The sequence below is a fragment of the Cotesia glomerata genome, linkage group LG6, assembly GCF_020080835.1.
Source record: "Cotesia glomerata isolate CgM1 linkage group LG6, MPM_Cglom_v2.3, whole genome shotgun sequence".
In the NCBI taxonomy this organism is placed as follows: Eukaryota; Metazoa; Arthropoda; class Insecta; order Hymenoptera; family Braconidae; genus Cotesia; species Cotesia glomerata.
In genome coordinates, this window is record NC_058163.1 from 23,615,996 (window position 1) to 23,629,053 (window position 13,058).

At 25.7% G+C, this 13,058-nt stretch overlaps 1 protein-coding gene across 1 annotated transcript; it reads right to left on the reverse strand.

Annotated features, from left to right (window-relative positions):
• Positions 1–5,735: 5,735 nt before the first annotated feature.
• LOC123267537 (hybrid signal transduction histidine kinase H-like) lies at positions 5,736–7,334 on the reverse strand. The gene is made up of 2 exons (XM_044732208.1): positions 7,127–7,334; positions 5,736–7,060 (listed from the first exon to the last, which is right to left on the reverse strand). The coding sequence occupies exons 1-2, from the start codon at positions 7,248–7,250 to the stop codon at positions 5,763–5,765; spliced, it is 1,422 nt and encodes a 473-aa protein (XP_044588143.1). The 5' UTR covers positions 7,251–7,334; the 3' UTR covers positions 5,736–5,762.
• Between the last annotated feature and the right edge of the window lie 5,724 nt (positions 7,335–13,058).

A 13,058-nucleotide genomic window follows, 5' to 3' on the forward strand; every position in this document is an offset into this window, starting at 1 on the left:
AAAAATGCGAAAAAACAAAATACAAAGCCAAGTAATCCATGATGAATCTATTTTTAATAATTATACTCAGACTTGCATAATTGGTTGTGGATTTATTACTTGATCGATATACAGTTTTAATCATGCAATAATTAAAATTTTTAATTTTAAATTAACACATTATCTTTATGTTTTCATTTACTTTTAAAAAGTTTTAATGTTTCAATTTCAATAGCAATTATAATTAAAAATTAATTTATTGTGGTACGAGATATTATCGAAGAATATTCTCGCTAAAACTGATCTTATTTACAAGTAAATAAAATGACAAATTAATCTAATTATTAAAGATTAAACGGGCGAAATTTTGAAAAATCCAAAAGCAAACTGTGCTTTAATTTTAAATTTAATTATTTCGCAGTATAAAAAAAATAGGGTGCAAGCGCACTAATAAATATATAACAGATCGTCCACACGTGTTGTAACTTAAGACTAATTTTTTTATTAATAATAACTAAACGAGACCGAATTATACAGCCATTATTAATACGAACCCAGTTTATGTAATTCTGAAGCTAATAAAAAAAATCCGGTCATGATTCATCTATTTTTTTAGGAGTTATCATGATTACATGCAAAAAATTCTATACAAACATGCGTAAAATTTTTTTCAAACAGTTTTTTTTTAAGTATCAACATAAAATTATTTTTTATAAAATATGAAATGGATTATTTAGTGTTTTATTGATATACATTCACTCATATTATCCTACAAGTGCAGCCGGCTGCCCAATTTTAAAACACTAACTGCAAAATTTTTATACCTAATTTTTTTTAGTATTACTGCATTTCTTACAACTTTTAGACCTTAATTTCAAGTATTTTTTTTTTTTAATATTTATATTCACGTATTTTCTATTCATAAATCTAATTTTTTATCAATTTGGCGGGCAAACTTTTTTTTTAATAAGAAAAATTTTTAAAAATCTTAAAATTGTCAGTTACTGTGTTTTGAAATTAGGCAGCTGTGCGGTATGGTCGTGATAGGAATTTTAAGACCTCAAAATACTTGACCTTGACGTGTTGAGAGTAAAGAGTAAAGTTCTATCTACCGCTCCGCGTTATGAAGCGTGCAAAATTTTAGCCTATTATATGTAACAAAATTTGTTATTTTTATAATCGCCAAAAATTCTAATACTGAAATTGAGCGACATCTGATAATTTTTATAATTTTTTAAATAGATATACTGAAAAAAAAAATTAACTTTAATCAAGAGAAAAATTCTTGAACCAAGAAAATAGGGTACACGCATAAAACGATTTTGTTTAAATAACAAAAGACGGAATAACTGAAAATTTTGTTCTGGTAACAAATGAGTGTAGTTATAGCAACAAATCCATTAGTTGCATTAACAAAATGTTTTAAGTTGTTCTGACAAACGAATTTGTTAATTCACAAAATCAATTTGTTGCCCTAACGAAATCATTTTGTTGCTGTCACAAAATGACTTTGTTGCTGTTACAAAATGATTTTGTTGCAATAACAAAACTAATTTGTTGCTAAAATATTTTCCAAATCAGCTATAGCTGGTTATAGCATATTTTTACATTATTTATTCTCTTAATTACTTAAACAAATAGTCTTTGTTACTCCAAAAAATTCTCTTTGTTATTTTAATAGCATAATTTTGCTGTTTCGACAAAAAAATTTGTTATACCAACTAAAGTATTTTGTCGAATCAACTTAAAGATTTTTCTATAGTAACGGAACTGTTTTGTTGTTATAACATATCAATAACTTTGTTATAACCTAAATTTTGTTATTTTAACTTATAATTTGTTATTCCTATGTTAGAAATTCATTTATTACCACATCATATCTTAGGTTATCTTAACAAATTTTTTTTCTGCGTGTAGAAGTACCGTTTGTGGCCACTGTACCGTTTATGGCCATTTATTATTCAAATAAATGATAGAAATGAATTTATGTTATAATAAAACATTACAAAATCAATTTATTTTAATATGAATTTTTTAAAACTCAACAAAAATATAGTTATAATATTATAATTTTTTATAAATTAATTCAAATGTTAACTGGCCAAAAAAGGTACTCTTTATTTCTACCTTTATTTTGAAGAGTTTTATTGTCTTGAATCAAAATAAAAAATTCTTGAACTAAATAAAGTATACTTAAACCAAGAAAAATTTCTTAGTTTAAAAATTTTTCTACTCAAATTAAGAAGATGAAATTCTTCAAAATTATTTTTATTTATTTATTTGATTCAAGTAAAATTTTTTTCTGTGTTAATTACGGCAAGAAAAATTTATTTTAAAAATTCCATCCAAGTTTAGAAGCTCCAAAAAATTATAAATGCAATTTTTTAAAAATAATTTCTTACACTTATTTTATTTTTAAATTGTCAAGTGTCTGCTACTTCAATTTCATAAAAAATTGAGGGTTTTAAATTGCGTGTTTTATTATAAAAAAAAATAGTCCAATAAATTAATGAATTATATTATTAGATTATGATTTAAAAATATGCAAGTATGTATATCTTTATGGATAATTTTAATTTCCAAGTGATTATATCACCGTACCGGTAAATACTAATGAAGGCAGGGCCAAAGTTATCACGTGAAAAGAGGCGTGTTAGCTCGTGTCCTCGATAATAAGTATTGAATAACGTGTTAAAGTCTCGATTCGAATATAAAATTATTTTTAAAAGCTGCTCTAGACAAAAAGTTGCCGTATAAGAGGAAAAAAATTATCTAAATTTGAAATTTAAAACCCGGCGGTATGAAAATAATCAAACTTATTAAATCATTAGATCATTTAAAGCAGTCTTGCTACTAATTACAGGCACAAAAAAGCTTAATTATCATCTTAATTATTGGTAGCATTTAATAGTCTTATTGTTACGTAATATTTTATTGACGATCGAGTGGTAAAATAATTTTTAATTGAGGAAAATTCAGCTTAGATTTTATCCGATGGTCATTACCGCGATGAGCGATGACAAATACCAAATTAATTAATTAAGATTTAAGACACGGGGTGTGTTACTTAGTGTGTGTGTGTGTGTGTGTGACCTTGTTGGCGATGATGACAAATACTATTAGTTAAATACGTCATTAAATTTTTATAAATTTATAATATGTACATACATGCATGTAAGATCGAGTTCTTCGGAATAAGATAACCGGTAACCGGTCAGACTGCAACGACCTACCTCAGCGCGTTATATATCTATATATCTATATATCTATATATCTATATATATTTGTTAAATGCGTCATCAAGTGTTTCATTGCTTTTTAGTTTTTTTATTTCGCGAATATTAATGCCTAGTGCACATGTCTAATAATGCATAACTGTAATTAAATACACATCCGTGACATTTTAATCGTTAGTTTTATTTCCGAGGACTGTCACAGTAAATTTTAGTGGGTTTTTTCAAGCGAAGGGAACCTCGAGCAGGTTTGTGGGCTTGGGAATATTTTAGACAAGTGCTGGGGAAACTTCGAATTCGTAAAAATTCCGGGTAGCAGGAAATAAACGAAAGAAGATGAGAAGAAATATTTGAGTAGTATTTTTTTATCTTAATTTAAGTGCTTGATAGATAAAATTTTAATTTATTTAGAAAATATGTAATGAGGTAAATTGTGAATGTTCGGTAAATTTTGAAATTTTACGTCAATGGAAAAACATCTTGGATTTAACGTCTTGCTTACTTTACATATGATTTGGATAATAGAGTTAATTTTTAAATTTTATTTAGGGAATTCATTGTAAACAAGTTTAATTTTATATTGGGAGTCGGTTGCAGATCTTGCGTCATTTTAAGTATCTTGAACTGTTGAATTTTATGATGTTATTTGTGTTCTTGGTTGTTGTTATCCATTCCAGGGAATAAATTATAAGTAGAGAATTATAAACGAGAGAAATGGTTATGTGAAAATTCCTTGTTGAGTAATGTTATATTTACGAAGAAAAATTGTTAAATTTACACGAATGGATTTATAAAAATTATATTTTTTAATTTTCAGGAATAGATTTTAAAAAATTTTATGTAAATTATAGGAGAGTTTTGACCATATATATTTTTATAAAGATTTATATAATGCATTTTTTCAATGTAAAATTTACAAATTTTCGAACATCAAATTTACATTTCTTCCGTGTAAATTTAACCTTTTTTCCATGTCCTAAAGTTACATTATTTTTTTTTTAGTAAATTAAAAGATTTTTCATCTGCTAAATTTAAATTTTTTCCACATCCTAAATTTACATTCTTTCCATGTAAATTTAACATTTTTTTCGCATCCTAAATTTACATTATTTTTCTTTTGAATTAAAAATTTTTTTCACATGCTAAATTTACATTTTTTCCATGTAAATGTAACATTTTTTTCCATGTCCTAAATTTACAATATTTTTTAGTAAATTTAAAGATTTTTTTATCCGCTAAATTTAAATTTTTTTCCACATGCTAAATTTACATTTTTTCCATGTAAATTAAAAATTTTTTCCGGGCCCTAAATTTACATTATTTTTCTTTAAAATTAAAAATTTTTTTCCACAAGCTAAATTTACATTTTTTTCCACACAAAATTTACATTTTTTCCGTGTCCTAAATTTAAATTATTTTTCTTTTAAACTAAAAATTTTTTTCACATGGTAAATTTACATTTTTTTCCTATAAAATTTACATTTTCACGTTATAATTTTTTATAATGCAAAAATTAAATTTTACAGGTGTAAAACTATTCGTTAGATTCTTCTTAAATTTTACCAGGATTTTTTTTTTCACGTAACTTGACAATTTTCAAGAATAAGCTTCATAGTTTAAAAAAAATTCTTTAAGCCTAAATAAAATTTCTTCCACTCCAATAAACTAATAAACAACATAATTCACTTTTTTGAGTACTTAAGAGCATTTGAAAATTTTCAACTTCAATTTTCTACTTGATTTTCTTTAAGTAAACTATTATAACTTCTAACTATTTAATAATAGATCATCTCAAGTCACACATTACAACGCTTATATTATACAAATAAATCCAATTCCGATTACGAAATAAATAAAAATAATTTCCAATAAATAAAAAAAAAGCCTGGGTTTTTATACTTACAATATCGCGTTATCGCCGACGATATGTTACTGCAAAATAGCCGGTAAAAGTCAACCTATTCAAATCTGATGTTATTCATACTAAAATGAATTTATTGAGTATGAGCTTCACATACATGTCTCGAAAAGACCCAATTTATTGATGACCTTGACAATTTAGCTTCTGAACCAGGCAAAAATAATATTGAAACCACGAAAACCTTGAATAAAAATATATTTAGATAAAGGTTGATCAAGCTCATTCATTTAAATGATTAATTGTTCATTATTAAGTCCTTTATTTTATCGATTTTTATGTCTCGAGGTTGTTTTAGAACAATATCATCATTATTTCTTTTCATTCGGTTACAAAAAAATTTTCAAAAACTAACACTTAATACTAATACTAATACCTATCCATTTATTTCCAATAACTAATTAAAGTAGTGGTAATTACTCAAGTAGTTAAAAAAAAAAAAAATAAAATGCTAATTAAATGTGATTACTTGATCGAATAATCACCCGCATTAATTTACAATTGACAAATTATAAATAAAACAACAGTTTCCTATAACTTCAACAATAAATAAATAAATTACAATACAAATAATTACAAAAAAAAATCTAATCTAAACAATTTTCTTCCTTACAATTAATTTAAATTTAAATTTAAATAAAACTATAACATCCTTTATTATGATTAATTTTATTAAACAAAGTGACACTCGTATTTCTTCTTAACGCCGACATTTTAACCCAACCAGTATTATCATTATCCTCGGAATTATGATAATTATCTTGAATTTTAAAGATCGATTTCACATCTCTCAAAAACTGATGCAAATCTTTGCCGAATCCCGTAATACGGCTAGACTCTTTGCTGGAATAATTTTTATTTTTATCCACCGATAAATCACTGTAAAAATCAGCATCTTTGCAATACTGACAAAAATCATCATCATCATCATCAATAATTCTAGACTCTGGACGTTCTTTTGAGTTCATTTCCACGACAAGATTTTTACTTTTAACAACCGAATCAAAATTAATCTTCTTTTCACTCGATTTTAGTCGTTTTGGTGAATTATAGTCTTCATCTTGACCTCCAGCTGCTACTCCAGACAAATTGATGTCGATCAAAGTTGAGTGACCGGCTGGTTGGCTTCCTAAAGCTGATGTAATTGAGGACCAACATTTCAATGGACTTTTCCTCTCACTCTCAATATTCAAATCGAAATCATTGAAATTTAACATTCGCCGACACTTTTTTATGAAACTCGTCGCAAGTTTTGGCTTTTTACTTTCAATTTCTACTGAATTTGTCAATTCTAGGTAACTTAATTTTTTTTCCGGAGTTTTTGATAAATTTTCTTCTTTACGGTCGCCATCTTTTCGGTCTAGCACCGATTTGAACGATTTTGAATCTTCACAATGAATTATTTCAACTTCTGGGTACAGTGAATTGTAAAATTTACCCTTCAAATCATAATTATTATTAATTTTATCATCACCATTCATTAAAAAGGATAATTGCGCTTTTGTTTGAGAAGGTGGATGCTTGCGCGGAGGTTTAACAATTTTTTTCTTAATCGTAACACCGATTTTCGGCGGATCATTTTTTATAATCTCTTTATATTCTATCGAACTGTGCAAATCATTTATATTATTATAATTATAATTATTGTTGTTGTTGTTGTTGTTGTTATCAATTGCATTGACCAAATTGGGAAAATCAGTTTGAGTTCCCTTCGATTTCAAAGTTGTCGCGTAAATAATATTATTTTGCAATTGAGAAACATCGGATCTAAATCTAAAGGACGAAAATTCCGTAGACATATCTTCATTTTTTTGACTTAACTCTGTTAACTCAGGAACTAATTTTATAATCTTTCGTTTTTTCACGCGTACTTTCACCGGAGAACTTAGTGATGATCGCTTTGAAACTTTGCGCGGATTTTTTGAATTATCTAAAATATATTTAAATTATAAATTATTATTACTGTAATTATAACTATTTTAACCTACAAAATTACCTTCATGAAGCCAGGGAGAGACGCATGTATACACAACACCAATCGCAACTGCCAGACCTACTATGAAGGTTATTTTTGGGCTTTTTAATGTTTTTAAAGCACTTCCAAACACTCCAAGAGCCATTTTCACTATTTTTGAAATTTATATTAATATTCAAGCGCTTATGGCAGCGAATTAGAAAAAAAAGAAATATTTGGAAGCTTTTTTTGTAAAACTGAGTGGTTAAATTGTAGAAAGTACTTGTACTGTATTTAAATTACTAAAGTATACTTTTGAGAAAAATTTCTTCAAAAATAAACAAACTTATTTACCATCGGAATTTATTAAGAATTTTCTTATCAATAAGAGAATTGATTCTTTAATCGCTTATTTTAGAATTTAGAAGCTTAGATGTACAGTTTTATCGCACATACTATAGCGCGCTAAATATTATATAGCGTGTAAGTTATATTGCTTCTTATAGCTTCTTATCTCTCTTGCTATGTCTTATTCATTAGCCATGAATATTTTTGAAAGTTTTGTTAGATTAAAATTAGACAAAAGTCAAAAATTTTTGGACTTTATTTAAATTATAGATTCTATATGAGTTGGATAAATTATTTTAGAAAATTTGCATAAAGTTTTTTATGATTTCTTCATGTAGGATTTTATGTATAAATATTTTTTTTAGTTATTTATTTGTTCAAAAATTATAACACTAATTTCAAAAGACTTTTTAAAACAAATAAATTATAATTTAAAACAATAAACACATAATTTTTTTTTTTCCAATTTCTATTAGTGAAATTTTTTAACTAATTTTTTTTTTTAATAATAATTTAATTGTTATAAAAATTTTTTAATTTATCAAAAGTCTTTTAATTTGATGCATTATTTAAAATTCATTAAAATTATCAAATATTTCTAAATTTCATTTTAAAAAATTTAATTAATTCCAAAAAAATATATTCATATTTTTTTATAAATTTTTCCATATAGAATTTTTAAAATAAATTTTTTTGTTTCAAAAATTCTTAAAAAATTTCTTCAAAATTTTATTTTAATAATCATAATATTCTATTTATTTATTAACAATACACAAAAATTTTTTGTAATTACAAACCAAACTCTTTTTTTTTAAATCTAATACTTATTTAATATTAGTTTAGTCAAAAAAAATATTTCTCAATTACAATTTTATATAAAACAATATTTTATCCCTTAAAAAAATTCTAAATTAAATATTTTCAAAATTGTACTGTCTAAAATTTTAATTTTTCTTAAAATTACTCAAAAACTTATTTTATACTAAAAATTTATCCATAACAAAAATTTTGTTAATTATAAAAATTAATATTTGACATATAATTACATTCACATATCCAAAAAATAAATAAATAACCAAATTTTACCTAGCGCAAAATTTGAATCTATCCATAATTACTCCAAAAACTTATCATTATAAACTAACTATCATATAAAACCTTAAAATAGTTGAAATTAAGATCAAAACCTTTCTAATGATACCAAATTTAACTAAAAAAAATTAATTTTATAATAAAAATACCCTAAAAGCATTTAAATAATTTTTTTATTTATTCATTAACTGCTGTAAAAAAATTCTGAAAAAGAAAGAGAGTTAAAAAAGTGATGAAATAAATAAAAGGTGTTTGTCATAAAACATAAGCTACTAGCCGATCATACGTCTGAAGTAATTGCGAATCATTCCCAACAGAGATGGCAATGTAACCTCGACTGGATAGAGACATTACAATGATTCAACAAATATAATAAAAGGTATATCGTATATGCCTTAGGACATGTACTTGAATTAAATGTAATCACCTAATCACTTATCGCCAACGACAATATCCCAAGGTTCTTCCGGTCTATATATTATTAATATAAAAAAAAATAACATTAATATTAATACTCAATATTTAATAGACTGCTACACTTAATATAACCAGAAGCCGGAAGCTTGGAAATCTTTACTTACAGGTAAAAAAAATAATTAATCAATCTTTGAAGTCATCAATGTCCTCTTATTTGCTTTTAATAATTTTTGTTTACATAATTGGGTAATTAATGGAGTTCTTTACTAGCAAGAACAATGGAATTAAAGCGAAAATTTTTTTTATGATTTATTATGAATATTGAAAAATGGTAATTACGGAGTAATAATATAATAAATATAGTAATTGTTTGTTCGTTGGAAAAACCGCATTATTAAATTTTATGGTACAAATATCCTTAATAAACCACGGGTGATTGAATCTATTTTTTCCTTTAATTATTTTCACCTTGCTAATGCTTCCTATATACTAGAGCCTCCAACTTCTCTATTTATTTATTTATTTATCTTTATTATTATTATTTTTAATTAAAAAATTATTAATCGCTTGTTTTTTATTGCCGTGGAAAATATTCTATTAATTTTAGCTCCTGAAATTATGTGATTAAAATATTAAATTATGTTTCTTGTTTACGATAAAACTGTCGATAATTTCCAGTGAGTATGATTGATTGTTTGTAAATAAATTTTCAATTGAAAATTATTTATAATACTTTAGTAATTTTTAGTAAATTTCATAAAAATCTAACTATTGCAGCCGTCCTCATGGCGCAACTTTTAAAAAATTTAACAATTTTCTGACTCAGTTTGTCGAGCTGATTCAGAAAATATATTTAGTTCAAAAGTTTATAAATGTATGTATTTATATATACGATATAACGCGGCTTGTCACGGCGATAGCGTCTCTAATTCATAATGAATCTTCACCAAACTTAACATACTTAATATTTAGACGAATATCAAGGTCAAGTTCAAAGATGAGCTTAATCGGTTAAGTAGTTCAGAAATTACAGGGTTTCAAAATTGTAAAAATTCATATTTTGGCAGTTTCTTTCGCGGATAACTTTTTAATGAAATAACTTATCAAATTTTTGTAAATTGCATTTTAAAGCCCATTAAACGTTTAATTTTCATGAAATTTTATTTTCCTAGGCTGAAAATAACCTATTCGTCTGAAGATATTTAATGAAATTTTACTGTAGCAGCCGTTTTCTTGCTATATAACTGCATAATTATGGTGTCGATATAATTATCACGATATTGATAAGTTTTTCCTATAATTTTTTAGCTGTATAACAGCGTCATCATAATTTTGATTCAATAATTATGATATTGATAAGTCGTTCTAGTAATCATAGGTTAAAATCTAATTGTAATTTTGATTAATAAGTAATTAAATGAAATCTACTTCAATTTCGGCTACCGAATGGCATTTTTAAAGGTTATACTGACAGATAAAAATTTTTTTAATTACGCGGATCAGTTTTTGTATAACCAAACAGTACACGGAGAAAAAAGTATTTCTATTGTAGCGATCCAGTGGATCGTGAACGTAGTATTGTGATTAGCTCAAAACAGTATTGTCATTTTCACAATATTATAACCTGATATACTCAATACTTCGGATTCTTATATTCACTTGCCGTGGTGTGTGAATATGTCAAAACGTATTGTGATCATAAAGAAACGTTTCCTTACTACGGCGAAACGGATCGTGATTATCACGATCCACGACGCCTTCAGCGCCACCACGCATAACCAAGTCTGAAACTTACGAGTGGATTTGTTTACAATTTTGGTGATGAAATAGTGGTAATTACATAAATTAGTGAATTAATAATAAAAGCGATATAGATGATTGGTTGTTGATACATTACTCGAGTGAAATCTTGAAAAACGTGTCGATTTTTGAAGGCTAGTAAAGAAATAAATCTTCCTATGTTAACTGTGTTAATGCTGTGTCCGCACAGAAGAAAAGATTTCTTGACTGGAGAATAAAATTCTTGGCTCAAGTAAATTTTCGGGTGCCCGAAGGAAGACCGAAGTTGTCTTGGCCGAAGTAAAAATTTTTCTTGAAATTCTATTCTTGGTGGAAGTCATTTTTCTTAATTCAAATTATTATAAATACTTGATACAATAAATTTTTATATTGGATCAAGATTTTTAGATACTTTAGGGAAGCAGCGCCACCTACTTCAGCTGAGAAAAAAATTTTCTCACTGAGAAAATTTTTCTCTTGAATATTTGATACCCATTTTAGATTATTTTAGCACGCAATTGTACATATTGAATGAAAGAAAATGGTTCAATATTATTTGATCTTCCCATTTGACATGTTTGTCAATAAAAATATTAATGGAAATTTATTATCGAGATATTTAATTTTTTGGAGCAAGAGAAAAATTTTCTCACGACAAGAAAATTTACTTCTGTCAAGAACTTAATTTTTTGGAGCAAGAAAAAAATTTTCTCTAAACAAGAAAATTTTCTTGATTCAAATAAATTGTCTTGGATCAAGATACGTATTTCTTGAAGCAAGAGAATTAATTTTGTTGGGATAAGTGGTTTCTTGTGTCAAAAAAAAAATTGTTTTTCGCCCAAGAAAATAATTAGCAAGAAAAATATTTTCTTGGTTCAAGTGAACCATTCTTTCTGTGCGTGATTATTGTATATAATTCTACTGCGTTGATAAGGAAAAACAATGTACATTATATATTGTATTAAATAAATAAAATTTTTGTTTTCATAAAAGTCTTTTTTAGCATAAATGATTTGATCCCATACTGTTTTATACAAAAATATGTTATTGTATGAAATATGCAACGTAATAAAGGAGTAAAAATTCCATTAAAAATTTTTTTCTTATGATAAAAATATTTGCCTCTTTTAAATGAATCCTTCGATAATACAAATTTCTAGACTAATAATAATAATATTTGTAAAAATAAAAAAAAAAGTCATATGAGATAAATTCCAACAGTACTGCTGTAAGTCATTATTTAAACATTTTTAAACCTAACTCAATTTTTGACTGTCATAATCTACACAAAAATTTATAACTAATCAAGCTACAAAAGGAATTTGTATTTATGTTAATAGCAATAATATACTAAAAAAATAATAACCTGCAATAAAATATAATTAATATTTAATTCAAGACAACTAATCATCTATAAACCATAGCAATATAGAGACTCGATATCCGAATCCATGTGCACTGATAGAAGGATTTTTTTATAGTTAAAAATATTTGTTAATATTTAACAAATCATTTATTAGAGACTACTTTTTAGTCCTCAACAAATATTTCTTAGTATTTAAAAAGATTTATTAATATTTAATAAATGAATATCTGATTTATTAAATACAAACAAATCATTTTAAATACTAAGAAATATTTGTTTGATACTAAAAAATGGTCTCTAATAAATGATTTGTTAACTATTAACAAATATTTTTTTAATACAAATAAATCCTTCTATCAGTGTGGATCGTGATAATCACGATCCACACGGAAAGAAAATTGAAGGAGTTTTTACTATTTTACTATTGTAATTTTTACTACATAAAATAGTAACGGTGGACTATACTTCTCATTTAGTAATTTTTACGATCTACTATTGTAAATTTTATCCAACAAATAAGACTAGCAAGAGTCTTAAAAAGTCGGATACTATAGAGCAAATTATACAATATGTGTTTGAGAACTTTACAATTCAACTATTGTAAAAATTCACAGTTGGTTTTTTTAAAAGAAATATTAGGGAGGGAGAGAGATAGAAGGTTGGACTAATTGGTACCTGTATAGTAATCGAAAAAAGAAACCGACATTTTCGTGTTAACTGGGAGTCGAACCCAGAACCCTGTATTGACAGCCAGAGACTCTCCCTCTACGCTATCCGAGCTAAACTAAGACCCGTACGATTTAACATTTACATAAACTCGGAGTTTAGCGCTGTCACGGCCATCACTCACACTAATTGAAAGACATTCCAATTCAACTATTGTAAAATTTGCTATAGTTCTATTGGAAAGATACAGAGGCAGCACTGGAAATTTTCATCTCTTACTTTTTACAATAGTAATATCGTAATTTT

What these genes read in the sequence shown, in the direction of transcription:
- LOC123267537 (XM_044732208.1), bottom strand. Translation starts at nt 7,250, where the DNA reads ATGGCTCTTGGAGTGTTTGGAAGTGCTTTAAAAACATTAAAAAGCCCA. An exon ending in CTCTCCCTGGCTTCATGAAG is followed by an intron (nt 7,061 to 7,126) that starts GTAATTTTGTAG and finishes AATATATTTTAG; the next exon opens with ATAATTCAAAAAATCCGCGC.